The sequence below is a fragment of the Chiloscyllium punctatum genome, chromosome 8, assembly GCF_047496795.1.
Source record: "Chiloscyllium punctatum isolate Juve2018m chromosome 8, sChiPun1.3, whole genome shotgun sequence".
Taxonomy (NCBI): domain Eukaryota; kingdom Metazoa; phylum Chordata; class Chondrichthyes; order Orectolobiformes; family Hemiscylliidae; genus Chiloscyllium; species Chiloscyllium punctatum.
This window is the reverse complement of record NC_092746.1, coordinates 113,835,983-113,855,441: the sequence shown is the minus strand read 5'-3', so window position 1 is coordinate 113,855,441 and position 19,459 is coordinate 113,835,983. Positions and strand designations below refer to the sequence as shown.

Here is a 19,459-nt window from a genome sequence, read left to right as displayed (position 1 = left end):
AGAGATAAACAGTGAGGGCTGGAAAACAGATAGACCAATTCGATACCTTTTTCAAAGAAATGGCATATGATAGACAGAATGGCGTCCATTTGTACAATTGGATTGTGAGATAAAACGACTGAAGAAAGAAATAGGGATAAATAGTGAAAGAACTAAAGTATAAGAGAGATTACAGAAAAGAGATGTAATGTGTGCTGAAAGACGGCGATGAAATGCATCAAAGATGCATAAATTTAAAGTTTTGCATCAGGGAAAGACAGCCATGGAAGTAAAATCACCTACTGCATTCTTTTATTAACTCTACTTTCTTTTTGCTTAAAAATCACAACACCAGGTTATAGTCCAACAGGTTTAATTGGACTATAATCTGGTGTTGTGTGATTTTTAACTTTGTGCACCCCAGTGCAACACTGGCATCTCCAAATCATTCTTTTTGCTTGGATCTTTTTCTTCTGAACTCTTCTGAATTAGTTTCCCCACTTTGCTCAGAGCCTCATGCTGTTATTTCTGCTCATTGTCTATACCTAGTCTGGCAGTCAGTTCTTTTGGTCATAAACATAATGATGCAACATGAGCAGGAGAAAATTACAGCAGTAGAATGAACAATGAGGCAGACAGTTGTAAAGCAACTCAAAGCATTAGCTCTGATCTTTAAACCTTCATAAGACAGAAGGACTTCTAATGTTTACAGGGTGAAAGTCTACCCTTAAAAAGGATTCCTGTGGCCTGGTCACAGATTTCTGAAACCTTTCATATAACACAACTGGTACTTGATTCTTTGAGGGACCAGGAAAGAGTGTACTGCATGAAATTCATCTTGTTGCTCTCCCAGTACTATAAATGCACGCATCATGATAGAGGACCAGCAAAAGTCAGAACATCACTGTTGTCTCCATAATGCTTCTTTTTTTTTTAAAATGGGGGTGGACAGTTCCAAGATTCTTACCGAGCAACAACGCAGGAATGGCACCATAGTCCCAAGTCAGGATGGTGCACAGCTTGGAGGGGAACCTGCAGTGGTGATGCTTCCATGCGTCTGCTGCCTTCTGGATGGAGCCTTGCTGAACTGCTACAGTACAATGTGTAGATGGTGGAAGAATATTTAATGAGAGATGGACACGGGGGGATGGGGGGTGGGTGGGTGGTGCAGAACAGAGGATGTTGATCCAGCAGATTATTTTACCTTGGACGGTGTTTCTTAGGCTCTGCCAAATAATCTAAGTCTAAGTCTATTTACATTTTAGTTTTGATATTGATTTGGTATCCTTCTGGTGTTCCTGCAACTCCATATTTTTAAATTATGTTATTTATTTAGATGCTGTCAACTTTTATATTGATCTGATAAACAACTACATAACTAAAGTGCGTATTATCTTCTGCTGTACTAATTTTAACTCAGCCTTACAGCTGACACCCAAATAGCCGTGATACAGAGGAGGAAATATGCTGAGAAATGGTCATAGGTTCGGCCTTCCCAATTGTGGGAACAACAGAGACCTGTCACTAACAAGAAGAAAAAAGGCAAGATTCAAAACACAACCTTGCATGCAACAGCAATATTGGAAAGTCTTTGAATTTTCTTAATGGTACAGGAGATTGTTTTTTTCTTTCCAGCCCACCTCAAGACCGTGACACAACAGTAATATGCTATTTGCACAAGATGTTTGACTGCATACAGACCTATGAAGTCCCTTGGGGCATTTACTATGTTAAACACACGAGATAAGTTCAAGTTATTCTAATGGTTGTTGAATGCATTGAATCTAACAGACTTGTGTTTTCTCCACAAATATTATTGAATGGTGAATACTGGTTAGTTCAAGCGTGCAAATTTATTTCAGCAATCCTAAATTCAACTAGTTTCTTTTTTCACAAAATTTACTTGCTTTGTTTCCCAAGATTTTAATGTTGACAACTGAAAGCACTTACCATTGGTGATTTGTAGTATCTGTGCAGTATGTTAATGAAGTCTGTTATAGTTAACATTCCTAGGCGAAAACAAATATGATTAATTGAGGTTACAGAATGCTGCAGAGCATTATTATCACTGAAACCTGATATTTGAGATATCCTAGTGGAAATGTGTTTCATTAAAATCCAGCAATAACGTTTATAAACACACAGTGATCAGTTGTTGGGTTTAAAAAAAAACCTCACTGTGCTACTACCAGCTGCCAATAAACGGACATTAAATCTGCTGGCAATAAAGTGAGAACTGATGGAAAATGAGGTACATTATGGCGGAATCAAGTCGTGCAAGACCTTTTTTCAAAACTTCAAGACTGGTAAGTCTGCAATATCCAGCTTTTTTTAGCCTGCTTATTTGTAAATGCATTAAAAGCAGCACCAAACAGATTTAGAATCAACACATCACAGACACCCTTTAGTCACTGTACTCGGAATGTTAAAGATTCACAATTTTGCTTAGTCAGGATCTCCTGCAATGTCAATTTCAAATAAACTTGTTGCACTATAACCTGGTGTCACATAAGCCTTGCAGCATTCTATTTCTTGCTTTGCATGACTTCACTGAATAGAAATGCTTAAGTAGGATCAGAGCCAGTACTAGCAGTAGGGTCAATGAGGTTGTGGATAGAGACCCACACTTTTTTTAATAAATGAGCACACTTACCACACCATGTAGTTGATCACATGTTATTTTAATTCAACTTATTCATTATATTTTCAGCCTCAAAATTCATTTTCTGTCACCACTCCCTCTTCACAACCCTGCATTTGTAGGAACAGGAGTAGGCAATTCAGCTACTCGAGCCTGCTTCAACCATTCAATAAGATCGTGGCTTAGCTGTGTATGCCTGCCTTAAGTCCGCATCCTTTGATACCCTTAAGAAAAAGTTGCCTCAGATTTAAATGTAACAAATGAATTAGCATCAACCACACTTTGCATAGAAAAGTCTCTCTCACATCTCTGCTGAATGGCCTGGCCCTGACTGTTAGACCAAGTCCCCTGGTTCTAGAGTTTTCAACTCGTGAAAATATTTCCTCTTTATCTACCCTGTCTTTCCTGGTTAATATTCCAAAAGCCTCATATAGATAACTCCTTAACTTTCTAAATTATAGAGAATGAAGGCCTCATTTGTCTACTCTCTTCTTATAACGTGACCCCTGAAGTTCAGGTGTCACCCTCGTAAACCTCACTGAACTCCCTCCAGGCCAAAACATCCTGTTCAAGGTGTGGTGCCCAGATCTGCTCACAGTATTCTAAGTGAAGGCCAACTAGATTTTTGTATAACTGCAGCACAATATGTTGCAGCTGTACAGGACATTGGTTAGGCCACTCTTGGAATATTGCGTGCAATCTGGTCTCCTTCCTATCGGAAAGATGTTGTGAAACTTGAAAGGGTTCAGAAAAGATTTACAAGGATGTTGGCAGATTTGAGCAATAGCAAGAGGTTGAATAGACTAGGGCTGTTTTCCCTGGAGCGTCAGAGGCTGAGGGGTGATCTTAGAGGTTTATAAAATCATGAGGGGCATGGATAGGATAATGGACAAAGTCTTTTCCCTGGAGTGGAGTTGTTCAGAACTAGAGGGCTGGGATATCTGGTTGGCATGGACAAGTTGGACCGAAGGGTGTTTCCGTGCTGTACATCTCTAGGACTCTGTGACAATGTCTACATCCTTATACTCCAGCCCTTTAGATATGAAAGCCAGCATTCCATTAGACTTCTTGACAATTTTTTTGCACTTGTTTATAGCATTTTTGTGTCACTAAAAATGGATAAATCTGCAGGCCCAGATTGCTGAGGAACGGAAGGAGATATCAAGGCTGCAACAATGATTTTCAAATCCTCTCCTGCCACAGGTGGGAGGCTGAAGGACTGGAAGGCTATGAACGCTGTCCCATTAATTGAAAAAAGGAGGGAGCCTACAGCAGAAATTTACAGGGCAGTCAGTCTAACCCAACAGTGGTAAGTTGCTGGAAAGAATTCTGATGAAAAAATATATTGACACTTGGAGAAACATTGATTAACTGGATAGTCAGCATGAAGTGAAGTTATTGTGTTCTACAAATTTGATTTGAGATATTTTTTGAGGAGGTAAGCAGGGAGTGTTAATGATTGCAATGTATTTGATGTGGTCTATATTACCTTCAGTAAGGCTTTTGATAAGGTTCCTTACAGCAAACTGGTCAAGCAAGTAAAAGTCCATTGAATCCAAAGCAAAGTGGCACACTGGATGTGAAACTAGCTTACAGGCAGGAAGCAGAAGGCTATGGTAGAGGGCTGCCACTGTCACTGGAAGTAAATTTCTAGTGAGGCTCCGCAGGGCTTGGGCTAGGTGCCTTTCTGTTTGTGCTGTACATTAATAATTTGGATTTAAATGTAGCAGATGTGATAAGAAGATTGCAGCTGACTGGAAAATTGGTAGAGTTGTAAATATTGAGGACAGCCATAAAGAGCAGGAGGAAATCAGTGATCAGGGCAGTGACAACTGGAATTCAGCCCATTAAAAAAAAAGAGATAACACACTTTGATAGGGTCGACAAGGTACAGGGTTACACTATAAATAGTAGGACCATGGAAAGTACTGAAGAACTGAGGACCATTGGTGTATATATTCACAGATCCCGGATGGTAAATAAAGCGACGAAGAAAGAATGAGATACTTACCTTCATTAGCCAAGGCACAGAATACAAGAGTGAAAAGGATATGCTGGAACTGTATAAAATACTGATTAGGCCACAGCTGGAGTTCTGCATATGGTCTGGTCACCACATTACAGGAAGGATATGATTGCATGACTAAGGGTGTAGAGGAGACTTACCAGGATGTTGCCTGGGCTGGAATGTCTGAGTTATGAGGAAACATTAAAGAGGTAGGGGTTGTCTTCCTTGGAGCAGCAACGGTTGAGAAGGGGCCTGACAGAGCTAATGAAGAAGGATATTGATAGGATGGATAGGAGGACAGTTGTTCCATTAGTAAAGGGGTCAATTACTAGGAACATAGATTTAAAGTAACAGGCAGTAAACAAAGGGGAGATGGGATGAGAATTTGATCACTGAGGATGGTGGGTGTCTGGAACTTAACGACTGAAAATCAAAAACCCACAACAACGTAAGCAGAATTTATATATTCACTTGTACTGCTAAGAGCTACCAGGGGCATAGGCTGGAATATGGAAGTTGGTGACTAGTGCAGACACAATGGGCTGAATGGATTCCTTCTGTGTTATGAACACCTATGAATCTATGAGAGAAAGATCCCTTAGTGCCAGGAGCTTGGATGGGGTAGAACGTGTTAAGTGCATCCAGGTGGGTTTTCCGAAACCATATGCATAATCCAACTCGATAAATGTTGGACAGTAACTTTCTAGGTGCAGTCTTACAGTCAGTGTTGAAATTAATTTGGGATTGCTGTACAAAATGGGCAACAGAATATTGGCAGCCTGTTAAACTCAATGGAAAAGATGATAAAAATCAGTGTCAATCTGCCAACCTATTTCACATTATTGCTGAAGATTAATTTCACACCCAGGAAGACTAATGAAGCTTCAACGTGTTGCTAATGTCATCCTGGGAGAGTTTGGTTAGATTCCAACTGTAAAATACGGACAAACATTAAGCCGGATTTCAAACAACTGCATTGAGTCTGAAAGGAAGAGTTCTAATATACAACAACTACACAGGTTCTTGACAAAATGTAACTTTTAATATAATTATTCAAATACTCCATATTAAGTACAAACAATCAACTAGGTCTGTATTTTCTGTTGAAAATTCTGCACCCAAAACTGTTTTAGGTTATGATGTACACACAATAACATAAAATGTGAAATTATATCTTAAGTGCTTTAAGTGTTATTAAGCACGTTAATAAGATAATGTGTGCAGCTTAATACTGTTGTGACTGGCATTTGAACAAACAGCCACTATTTAAACTTGCCCCCAATGTCTATCCACAACACCAAAATCTATTTCCAATCACAATCAGTGAATCCTCCAACTTCTCAGAGAAATAATCAGCACATTACACATCAATTATTTATAAATTGAGGTACAGTAACTAAAAAAAGGAATCGCTGTATAGAAGACGGAGAGGTTTGACAATGCTACAAGGGCAATAAGGACCTTCATTAATCAAACTATTTTTATATTTCCACGAAACGAGACAACTGAAATTCCTTTTCACACAGAGTTAATTATATCCTAAATGCCAAATCTAGAAACACTGTCAGCTACCTTAATTAGTCTGGGAGATCATGACCAGCAACAGAACTCAAGTACAATCTCATGGGTTTCTGTATCATAATATCTGATAATTTGGGAAGACTTGCTAACAGCTGGATGATTTTTAGACTCAACTGGATGCAGACTACTGAAGTAATACAAAACTCCATGGTCTGCATTTCAGCTTCCTATACAAAGAAGTGCTTTCAATAGCATAAGTAAAAAGGTTCTTTCAAAGGTTTTATATCTGTGGAATTCTTTACTTCAGAGTGCTGCTTAGGTTGGGTTATTAAGTGCATGGAGAAAGTGAGGATTGCAGATGCTGGAGATCAGAGTTTAAAATGTGTTGCTGGAAAAGCGCAGCAGGTCAGGCAGCATCCAAGGAACAGGAGAATCGACGTTTCGAGCTTATGCCCGAAACATCGATTCTCCTGTTCCTTGGATGCTGCCTGACCTGCTACGCTTTTCCAGCAACATATTTTCAGCTCATTAAGTGCATTCAAGGCTGAGATAGACAGATTTTTAATCAGTAATCTGACTAACTGAAAAACAGCATTGTCTAAAACGCTAACATTTTTGAAAGTGCTGCCTTTCAAATAGATCTCTATACGGAGACAATTTCTCTAGGTGGTGGTTCACAGTAGCATGCTAACTTTTCTGTTTCATTCACCAGTCTAGTCCCTGTGCTCCAGACAACAATCTGTGACCTCAGTGAGCTGCTTGATTTGGCTGAATTACTGTATTCCATATTACATCATTGGCAATGAATTTAGTGCAGAACAAGCTACAGTTCTTACCTTCTGAAAACCAGAAAAGCTTGTAATCATGCTTTGATTACAAGGCTGGGTCACATCAAGTCGGTTAGTGGTTAGGTCAGTTGGCTGGACAGCCGGTTTGCAATGCAGAGGGATGCCAACAGCATAGGTTCAGTTCTCACCTCAGATGAAGCTACCAGAAGGATTCTCCTTCTCAACCTCACCCCTCACCTACGGTGTCCCTTAGGGCAAATGACTACCAGTGTCTCAGAGGGAGGGACAGCAAGGAGGACTAGGAGAGGCAAAAGCCCTATGGTGGTGTAAGACTATGGTGACAATGTTTACCTATAAAGGATATTCAAGATTGAGACACAATTTTTAATCAGTAAGGAATCAAAGGTTATGGAGAAATTGTAGCAAAGTGGAGCTGAGGGTTATCAGATCAGTCATGATCAATTTGAAGGGTGGAGCAGACTCAAATGGGTTGAATGGCCTACTACAACTCCTGTGTCTTATAATCTTAAACAGGCAGATATGCTAAAGGAATGAGTAGTTAGCCCACAAAATCTAAACTGACTGCACATAATACTAAAATGCGCCATACCATGATGACCAAATACCACTGTTTTACAACTTAATGTGCAACTGCATATCAATTTGGCTCAAAAGGAAGGAACTGTGACAATATGGATATCCAGATTTGCAAGATTAATAATTCATTTACATCTTCGCCCACATTTTGCAAAACTGATTTACATACAAATGTAAAATAAACATTGACTTGCACATTCTTACACACTTGTAAATTCATAGCTTGCTTGTGTAAATATGGCATTTGTATGATGTGGGCTTGGATTGCACCATAGCAGATAGTGAAATTTGAAATTTTATGAAAATCTGATGTTAAAAGTCAAAACATGAGCTTATTGACAGATATAAAAAGCCATCAAGTTCCCTAAAAACTGGACGTCAATGCAAAATTGGGCACGGTCAGAAAATTTGAGCATATACATTGGTAGGAATAGTAGAGGGGGAACCTTTTCTTGAACCATTCTGAAGAACCACACCAGACTTGAAGCTGCTTCACTCTCCATAGATGCTGGCAGGCCTGCTGAATTTGTCTGAGAGTCCTTGGTCTTTGTTTCATAATTTTCATGGGTATATTACAACAGCATCAGGAACCTAGTGCTTTAATAGAATCTCAGATTGCATTGCCCACGCCCACCATCATAACTAGAATTGCAGAAGCCAGATGTTGCTAGAAATTAGGGCATAAATGTGCCATTGTTTTCGTGGTACTGCCACCCATTCCATTGTGGCAGTAAAGCCAAACATCAGCTCTTTAATACCCTGCCTAAATACAAAGAATCCACAATGACTCACTAAAATTACGTTAAAGTCCTGCTCAAGTTGAAAGAGTTTTAAGCAAGTCAGTCGCTAAGCTAATGAATGGGATTTATATTTCAAAGATTTATTATTGAATATTAAAGAGCCAACTGATGAGATTTAAAAGGCACAGGCAGTTGATGGATGCTGGAGACGTGTAAGTGAAACTACATGCTGGCCTGATTAACTTTAAGTGACTTCGTACACACAAACTCTGAAGACAATAATGCTTGAAGAACATAATTTCATAATGAAGCAACCCCACTGTAGTTTATTCTCATGGACAGTACATGTTGAACTATCTGCTGTGGAAGGATCTTTGCCTTTTTGTTTCTCCCTGTCTTCTATCCCTCTGGTCTAGGGTAACAGAGACCAACTATACAGCCTAATTTGAAATCACATACCATTATCGAACCTAGGGAACTAAGCATGCAGAATCACTGCTTGCTATGGCTTAGTGCCTGTGCCACTCAGTCTTCGGGCAGCTCATGCTAATTAGCAGTCCTAGCAAGATTAATGCGGTGATTCAGAGTTTCCTTTCTAAGAAACAGCTAAAAAACTTTTGGCACTCTAATCACTTGGGAAAAGAAATGGAACGCGAGAAGATTTCAGATGAGGTCTAAAAATAAATTCAAAAGGTAAACAACAATACAGTGAAATTCTGGAGCTCACAAACATGACATGGTGAAAGAAAGGCACACAAAAAAAATGAAGGCCGAAGCTGTATAACAAATCAGGTTACCCATTATTCCTGGTGTGCAAATATAAATCTAAATGCAAAAACAAAAACCCAGTGAAGTCTGGTGTGTTTAATTTTCATCAGGTCCACAGGCCATGTCAACTGAGTTGATAATAATGTGGAAGTTACTCATGATATAAATCATTTTTTAAATTAGGTTTCAGATTAAAAAGATAGGTCGAAAATTCACAGTAAAACAGATTAAAAATTATCCATGGAAAAATTGGGTTGATTGGATCAAGTGTCTATCGCTTATTCCTACTAGCTAATGTTATTTTTCCTGCACAAGATGACAGGAGCTTAAAATGTCTCACTTACATTGCAGAAATGGTTTCCTTCAAAGTACTCTGGCAATATTCTCCCACTGTTCAGAAAGTTACACCATTTATTATTCAGATGAATTTCATTAGTAAAAAGTGGTGGCAGAGTAGGACCCTGCAGCCACAGCAGGACCCTGCAGCCAGAGCTCATCCAGTGATAGAAGGTAATAGCTGGGAACCCTTGGGGTTAGCCCCGGAACATAAGGCGTGTCGTAGATTGGGGTCTGGAAGAAATTGTGAAGCAGACTGGGCTGGGAGGCATCAATATCAAAAGAAGAGTTGTAAAGATCAATAACATAATCATCATATTACTTGGCAGGCCAAGTTTTCAGACCAGCTGAGTGGGGGGGAAAAAAAGTCGCACTGATTCACAGAGCTAATGGCCATAATTTCTATTTACTATCCAGTGGAACAGGGAGTGTTGCCACCATTTTCATTCCATTTGTACTACTGTATTTCCTTTAGAGTTTGAACTTATGAACTGGAAAACTGTGACCTGAAGTGATTCCTCAATGTGTTTTATTGGAGGTCTAACAAGAGCCTACATTGCAGATTATGCTAAGAATTTAGACCATTCAGCCTATCAAGTCTGTTCATCCAGATGAGTCGTTACATTGACTACATTTTTCTGCTAAGTAAATTATAAGAGATTGGTAGTTATACCTGTTAGAGGATGTAAAGTTGTGATTGTCTCCAAAAACACAGACAGAGCTATGCTCAATCCTTCAAGCAATTATGAATTGAAAGCAGTGTTGGAACGCCACTGCATTAACAGCTGGGATTTGATTTTTCTGACAATGCAACATTTAGTTTCTTCTGGTTGTCAGTGTATTTCTTTATTAAAGTGGAAAATACTCCACGTGCCAAATAGCTGAAAGCATTAAATCTTACCAGTCAGCTTATTTCATGAACGGAACAATCAAAAACAGTTCCAAACTTGATGTTGTAGGGGAATGGATCTCACAGAGAATAAAAGAACTGCACATTTTGAAAAAATAAAATCAACAAATTTAAACAAGTGAACCTAAATTCATTCCAGTTACTCTGCAAGATAATTTTAAATTCAAAGGCAGAACAGAATTAATGAACAGTATAAGATTTGCTTCAGTGCTCAGGAAAAACATCTTCCATCTCAGGAGCCTACAACCCCATGTGGCCTCAACATTAAATTCACTAGTTTCCAAATCTCTCCTACCCCACCCCATCTCAGATCCAACCCTCCGACTTGGCACTGCTCTTTTGACCTGCCCATCTTCCTTCCCACCAGCCTATCAATCACCACTTACCTGCATCCACCTCTTGCCATTCCAACTATCTTTCCCCCCCCCCACCCCAGCCCATCTCCCTATTTATTTTGCAGCCCCTTCCCCCTCCCCCCAGTCCTGATGAAAGGTCCTTCCTGAAATGTCAACTCACCTGCTTCTCAGATGCTACCTGACCTGCTGTGTTTTTTTCCAATGCCACACTCCATCTACTGACTCTCCAGCATTTGCAGTCCTCACTATGAGCTGGGCCAACACTTTCTTGTTTAGCCCAGGCATGGAGGAAGTATCACACTGGTGGGGAAGTGCTTACAGTAGAGAAAAATACATGATTAATGAGCATTTTAGAACTGCTAATAAATCAAAGTGCATGATGACTGATAGCTGTCAAGCTTTGTTTAACTTTTACATCAGACTAGTTGACATTTTCTTTGCAAAGAATGGTGTCCCATGTATTAATAAGCAGCTTCCAGGATATGTCTGGATGGGTGCAGCTCCAAAAACAAGTTCAACAACATCTAGAAAAGCAACCTGTTTGACTGACACCCCAACCATCACCTTCAGTTTTCACTCCCTCCACCACCAGTGGCAGTAGCCCTGACCATTTACAGACAAAAGTCAACAATTCACCAAGTTTACTGAGGCAGCACTTTGCAAACCTGCAACCTCTGCTAATCAGGAGGAAGGGAACAGCAGATACACAGCAGCTACAGCACCACCTGCAAGTTCGCATCAAAGCCACACACTACTGACATGGAACTTTCCATTACTGTTGCTGGGTCAAAATCTTGCAACTCCTTCCTTCTCTACACCTCAAGTTCTGTAGTGGTTTAAAACGATAATCCATCAACACCTTCTCAAGACCAATGACGGATGGCCAATAAATGTTTGCTGAACCAAAGACACCCACAACCCACAAACAAAAAATGGTTTAAATAAGGCCATTTCTCTGCTCAATTAGATGAAAACATCTCACAACCCTTTTCATTTGAAGAGAAGCTCCTGAGTTATCTCCTTTGTCCGGACCAATACTTCTCTCTCAAATCAACATCACACAAATAATACTTGGCAATAACATGTTGCTGTTTGAGTGTGTTCCTTGTGCACAAACTGGCGACCACATTATAAGTGACTCTGCTTCAAAGTTGATTCAAGTGTTGTGAAGTACTTTGTAATGTCCAGTAGTCACAGAGGGTGCTATACAAATGTAATTTCATTCCTGATGAAAGGCTTTTGCCTAAAACATCGATTTTCCTGCTCCTCGGATGTTGCCTGACCTGCTGTACTTTTCCAGCATCACACCCTCGACTATACAAATGCAAGTCTATGATTCTGTGTAGGGAGTTAGCCTAATGACAGAGTACTTCAATACTGTTCCTTTGTTCATGAGTGCATCGTGAATAATAGATGTTAAGTAGAGGTTAAAACAGCAGACTATAATGGAAGGGCATGAGACTAATTTTAGATGATGGGTCTTAAGTTGCATCTTGACACCATGGAGTGCACCACATTCATTAAAAGTTATGTGGACACACTGTGGTATAAACTGGCATGTATTTTACTGAAACTCCCCAGCTTGTTCTTCTAGTTCTACACCTGCCTAAACAATGCCCTTAAAAAGGCAGTTGAAGATCAGTGAAGAAATAATAGGAATAATTTTTTTTCAAAGCTGCTGCAAGCAGCAGCAATTCTTCTAATGTCCTGGGATTCCTACTTCAGACTGTTGTCAGCACTTTCTTCCATACCTTGTCCATGAACATTTGGTGAACAGTTTTGCTGTAGTTGAACTAGAACATCAGACAGGTTGACATTTTTTTCTGCAAAGAATGGCGTCCAATGTATTAAAATGTAGCTTCCAGTACATGTCTGGATGGGTGAATCTCCAAAAACAAGTTCAACACCATTCAGGAAAGCAACTTGCTTGACTGACTCTTCAACCATCACCTTCACTGGCCAAACTGTCTGCAAAAGGGGCTGGCAGCTTCTCTCGATTACTGATATTAGCCTGTGGGCTAAATTTTGAATATGCATTGGGCCTTTGCTTCTGAAACGTGCTTGAATTTTAAGCCATTATTTCTCTTTCCAGTTTTCAATATTTCTTCCACCCTCAGAAACTGGTTTGAATGACCCTCAGTTCCTGGGCAATCACACCTGCACCGCAGCAGTACTTGCATTTTCAGCATCAACAAACATTGCTATAATGTTGATTCAAAAAGTTAATCTTTAGGTTAACAGCTTTGCTGAAGTACCACATTTCCCGCCACATTTCATTGTTGTCTTTGATTCCACCACTATTATCTGCAGATTATAAATCAAACTCACTGGCTTGCCATTCATATCCACAAAGAAATAAAATTAATTTAAAAATTCACTCAAGTAGGAACGTAGAACAGGAGTAGATCACAATGCTCCTCAAGCCTATTCCAATATTAATGAAATCATAGCTCAACATACATAAGAAATATAATAAATAGGAACAGGAGTAGACAATCCAGCCATCAAGTCTGCTCCACTATTCTTTATCCACCTCCTTTGGCTCCATATCCTTTTATATCCCTGTCAATCAAAAATCTCTCACACTTATATCTAAAATTCTAAATTGAGTGATCATCTGCTTTGCCTTTTGTGACCAAGTTCCATGTTTCTCCCACAGTGCATGGGAAGAAGGGTTTCCTAATTTTTAACATCAGTGACTTGGTGCCACTTCTTACATCATATTGCCATCCCCTCCAAGTAAATTGGCAAGGTAATTTTCCCTTTACCTGCTCCTATAAATCAGTCAAAATTCCAATCAAATCACTCCTCAAACTCTGAAACAATACATGCTGAGTTTATATAACCTCTCCTCATAATCTAACTTCAAGCCAGTCACAATCTTGTGAATCTGTGTTGCTCTCCTTCCAAAAAAATAGATCCTGTCCAGGACGGTGCATCCAAAGCTGAACAGAAACTCCAGACGTATTTTAACAAGGCTTTACAGAGCTTTAGCAAGTATACCCCAATTTACACTCTGGACCTCTAGTTATGAAGGCCAGAATTCCATTGGAATTTTAAAAAAAATTGTACCAGTTAGATGTTAGTGACTTGCATATGTAGACCTCCAATCTCTTTGGTCCTTGACTGATCCTATTTTTTAACAATTTAAATAGTACTCATATTTCAGGTCCAAAATTAATTACCTCACATATACGAGTGTAGGAACTATCAGTTTTGTTCATTCAAAGCCACTGATATCTCATGCAATTTTATGCCCACATGTAGTATAATCACCAACATTTATGTCATCAGCCTACTTGGATGTCTGGTCCTTGCTTGTCAACTCATCAATAAATCATGATGGCTATATTGTGGGTTAGAAACCGTACAACCTAACAGCAGTATACAAAAGTGACAAAGAAAACTATAAAAAAAAACTTTAGGAACAGCTTTCACAAAGACAGTGAAGCATGCAGTAATTGCTTTTTGTGCTAGTTGAATCAGTAGCATAGGTTCCACCGAGGCACAATAACTACTTTAATTTAAAACTGGATCATGAGAATGTTAAGATTTACACTAGCAGTAAAAGTAAATGATGCAATTAAAAACATAAGCACTGGATTAAAACAGGAGCACAGCTGCTACTCCAAGACTGGACTGATATCATTAAAATCACGGCCACAGGACATTCTCTTTCTCCAATCTAATCTTTCAGTTGTCAGCTTCAACACTACAGGTCATTAAGCCATAATCATTATGTAGCTATAACAAAACTGCAAATAAATCAGCACTTCACATCCAAATTACAGAATAGGAACAACAAAACATTTCCAAGTCAGGATGGTGAGTGGCTTTGAGGGGAACTTGAATGTATCTGCTGTCCTTGTCCTTTTAGATGCTGTGGTCATGAATTTGGAAGATACTCAAGCCTTGGTGAATTTTTGCTATGCACCTCAGATAGCATCAACAACTACGGTTTTTTCCAGGATGGTTTTAAGTTTTCCAAGCATTGTTGGAGATGCATTCATCTAGGCAAGTGGAGAATATTCAATTACACAACTGACCTGTGACTTATAGATGATGGACTGGTGGTCTCTGCAGGACTCCTAGCCACCTGTATTTATATGCTAGTATAACTCAGTTTCTGGTCAATTTTCAGGATGTTGATAGTGGGGGATTCAGCACTGGTAACGCTAATAAATGTCGAAGGGTGATGGTTAGACAGTCAAATGCAGGTTTGATGTCAAGAGCAGTCATTCTCACCTCACTTTACCAATGTGCCCACATTTGAACCAAGGCAACAATGAAGTCAGGAGCAGAGTAATCCTGGGGGTACCCAAACTGGGTGTTAATGAACAGGTTGTTGCTAAACGAGTGCTGTCTGACTGTCGTGTCAACAACTCCTTCAATCATTTTATTGATGATCAAGACTAGGCTCCTGCGGTGGTAATTGTTCGGGTTGGATACTACTGCTTTGTGGACAGGATATAACTGTGTAATTTTCCACATAGCTGAACAGATGCCAGTTTTCTGCTGTACTGTGAAAGCTTGACTGCAGGAGAGCAAGTCCTGGAGAATGTCTATATTGCTATTGCTGGAATTTAGTCAGGTTCCACAGCTTTTGTCCTTTACCGTCCTTCCAGACATTTCATGATATCATATAAAGTGAATCAACCACTCAACACTTCTGGCTGAAGACTCGTGAACGGTCCAGCCTCATTTTCTGCACTGATGTGCTGGACTCTCCCATCAATGAAGGTGGAGAGATTTGTGGAGCCTCCTCCTCCAGTGAACTGTTTAAATGTCCACCCCCACGAACAACGAGATTTGACAAGACTGCAGAGCTGAATTCTGAACTGTTTGCCATGGAATTGCTTATTCCTGTCCTTCACTTGCTGCTTCTGCTGTTTGGCACATAAGTAGCCAGGATTAATGGTTGGAACAGGTTAATATATCATTTTTAGGTTTGCTACTGTTGTTCCTGGCCTTTCTTTACACTTCACTACCTTGATAATAGTGGTAGAGTGGGGAATATGCTAAGCCATGAGGTTGCAGATTATATTGGAATGCAATTCTACTGCTGCTGATGGTCCACAGTGCCCAATGGTTGCCTAGTCTGGAGATGGTAAATCTGTTCAAAGTCTATCCCATTTAGTACAGTGATAGAACCACACAACACAATGAAGACTGTCCTCAATATGAAGTCTGCAGTGGTCACTCCTACCAATACTGTCCTGGACAGATGTATGTGTACCAACAGACTGGTGAGGTTGAGGTCAAACAAGTTTTTCCCCCAGTACCTGCCACAGACACAGTCTAGCAGCAATATCCTTTGACCAACTCAGTCAATAATAATGTTCCCAAAGCACTCTTGGTGATGGACACTTAAGTTCCCAGTCAGAGTATATTCTGTATCCATGCCACCCTCAGACTTCAACATGGAGGACACTGATTCACACAACACTAATAGTCTACTTCTTAATTATTTCCTGAAATTTCTCCTTTCATCTCTCTCAGATCTTGTTCCCATGACTGGAATCATTAAGTTGTTACTTACCTTAGCTCAGCCTCCTCTGTATAGTTTCATTGCCCAAACTCATCTTTTTTTTTGGTCCTTCGATTCAAACAAAAAGGGAGTTGACTGAGACTATACATACTAGGTAAAACCAAGGACTGCAGATGCTGGAAACCAGGGTCTAGATCAAAGCGGTACTGGAAAAGCACAGCAGGTCAGGCAGCATCCAAGGAGCAGGAAAATCGACGTTTCGGGCATAAGCCCTTCATCAGGAATAGAGGCAGGGTGCCTGCAGGGTGGAGAGATAAATGAGACTCTGGTTTCCAGCATCTGCAGTCCTTGTTTTTATCTAGTTGACTTTAACCCCACTGCGAATCCTCTTGCAAGGATGCCTGCCTTGAAGGAGTTTTCCTCCTCTCTCCACAAAAATCTCAGCGAGTCTCTCTCTCACTGCAACCCCCAGGTATGCTACTTTCTCCCCACCCCCTCTAATTTATCTCGCCACTCTGCAGACACCCTGCCTCCATTCCTGAAGGGCTTTTGCCCGAAACATCGATCTTCCTGCTGCCTGACCTACTGTGCTTTTCCAGCACCACTCTAATTTAGACTCTGGGACTATACATACAGTGACCTTAATACCATCTAAAATATCTAAGGCTTTATCTTCAACTGCCTCGTCCTGAAATGACCACCTTCTCTCTCCACCTCACTCCTTCTTCCTTTCAGATATGTGTTAAAAGCGATCACTTTTGGCCACCTGTCCTAATATCACCTTATGTGTCTCACTGTCAGATAATGTTTTGGATAATACCCTCACAAGTTGCTTATGGACATTACGCTATGTTGAAGATGCTCCACTTATTGCTGATTTTGAACTGTGGGATCCAGGTTTTGATCACTAATATCAAAATAATACATCTGGATCTAACCTAGAATAAAGGTTAATATGACTTTGTCCAGACAGGAGTGATGTTTACAGATGACAGAAATCCGTAAGCTACATTCAATTTCAAAAAATGATATTCAAACATCTTGGCAATGTTCCAATACAAAAATATTCCCTGCTAACATTCACAAACATGTCATCTTTCAGCTTTTTCCTTTCGCTGCTGGTTATAGCTTGAGTTGGAAACCCTGCAAGGTCCACAGCGAAGAGGCAACAGCTCAAACAGGATGACAGGGTGGGTCTTGTTTACTCGCTATGTGTGCACCCAGGGGAGTTAGTGCCGAGTGCTCTTCCTCTCCCAGAGCGGGAGGTGGTGGCAACACCTTACACTGCAGTGTCACAGCGGGGAGGGAAAGTTTCCCTGTGTGCAGCCAATAATGCTGAAGGTCACTCTTGACAGTCAGGATTCAATCTGACAGCAAGATGCTGGTTGGTGTTCTAATACTAGCATCCCACTCCCACCCCCTCAAGCTCCAGCACCTTGCTGTCACCTCAAACTACAAGCTCTGTTTTCACACACTATTGATGGATTTTGCACATACATATATGCAACCAAGGCACCAGGATCATCATGTGTGCCGGTTACTCACGCAGGACAACGTGTAGATGATGACCTCATGCCACAAAGATGCAGCTTAAAAGAATAAGCTGTATAGAACAGTTTTGCAGCATGTACAGTAGATACCCCTAATAACCTGATAAATTATTCTGCTCTAAGTTTTATTAAGTTTCTCTCCAATTATGGTATGGAACCTCTAAAACTTAATTCCACAGAGGATGGAAAACCAACAAAACCATTAGCTCCTGTCAGTACAATTGCCAATAAATACTATTCAGTTTTTATGTTCAAGTCGATATGCTGTTATTCAGAAATGATAGATAATCTACAAAATATCAATAAGTGTGGGTCCTATATTAGACATTTTAGTGTTTTACAGAAACACCACATATTCACATTAAAAGCAGAACTTAGACTTTTTCATACACCATCCAATACTTTGTTCAAATACCACTTTCATTTAGTAGGTCAATTCTTTTTAAACTAAAAGATTCCACTAACATTTTTTTAATTTGCCTTTCTTTTCATACTTAAAAAATTTTCAAAACCAAAGGAACCACGTTGGTGGAGCTGGCAAGTTGGACTGTGCAAGTGAAGCTAAACCAATAAAGTCAAAGCATTAACTCGGGCACTACAACTATAAGACCATAAGACATAGGAGTGGAAGTAAGGCCATTCGGCCCATCGAGTCCACTCCGCCATTCAATCATGGCTGATGCGCATTTCAGCTCCACTTACCAGCGTTCTCCCCGTAGCCCTTAATTCCTCTAGACAACAAGAATCTATCAATCTCGGCCTTGAAGACATTTAGCGTCCCGGCTTCCACTGCACTCTGCGGCAATGAATTCCACAGGCCCACCACTCTCTGGCTGAAGAAATGTCTCCGCATTTCTGTTCTGAAATGACCCCCTCTAATTCTAAGGCTGTGTCCACGGGTCCTAGTCTCCTCGTTTAACGGAAACAATTTCCTAGCATCCACCTTTTCCAAGCCATGTATTATTTTGTACGTCTCTATTAAGTCTCCCCTTAATCTTCTAAACTCCAACGAATACAATCCCAGTATCCTCAGCCGTTCCTCATATGCTAGACCTGTCATTCCAGGGATCATCCGTGTGAATCTCCGCTGGACACGTTCCAGTGCCAGTATGTCCTTCCTGAGGTGTGGGGACCAAAACTGGACACAGTACTCCAAATGGGGCCTAACCAGAGCTTTATAAAGTCTTAGTAGTACATCTCTGCTTTTATATTCCAACCCTCTTGAGATAAGAGACAACATTGCATTCGCTTTCTTAATCATGGACTCAACCTGCATGTTTACCTTTAGAGAATCCTCGACTAGCACTCCCAGATCCCTTTGTGCTTTGGCTTTATTAATTTTCTCACTGTTTAGAAAGTAGTCCATGCTTTTATTCTTTTTGCCAAAGTGCAAGACCTCGCACTTGCTCACGTTAAATTCCATCAGCCATTTCCTGGACCACTCTCCCAACCTGTCTAGATCCTTCTGTAACCTCCCCACTTCCTCAGTACTACCTGCCTGTCCACCTAACTTCGTATCATCGGCAAACTTCGCTAGAATGCCCCCGGTTCCCTCATCCAAATCATTAATATATAATGCGAACAGCTGTGGCCCCAGCACCGAACCCTGCGGGACACCGCTCGTCACCGGCTGCCATTCTGAAAAAGAACCTTTTATCCCAACTCTCTGCCTTCTGTTAGACAGCCAATCCCCAATCCTCAAAACTATCATGTTCCCTCACTCCACTAGGCTCATTAAGTCCTCCCAACTGGGTTATCAATGCAACCAAACAGAAGG

The 19,459-nt window shown here is 40.4% G+C and overlaps 1 protein-coding gene across 5 annotated transcripts in view; it reads right to left on the bottom strand.

The window, feature by feature from the left end:
- Nucleotides 1-19,459, bottom strand: part of prkag2a (protein kinase, AMP-activated, gamma 2 non-catalytic subunit a) — a 441,088-nt gene that overhangs the window by 30,710 nt on the left and 390,919 nt on the right. For all 5 annotated transcript variants that reach the window (XM_072576269.1, XM_072576268.1, XM_072576267.1 and 2 more), the window contains one exon: nt 1,930-1,988. In XM_072576269.1, the coding sequence (XP_072432370.1) occupies nt 1,930-1,988 (59 nt within the window). The remainder of the gene's footprint in view (nt 1-1,929; nt 1,989-19,459) is intronic.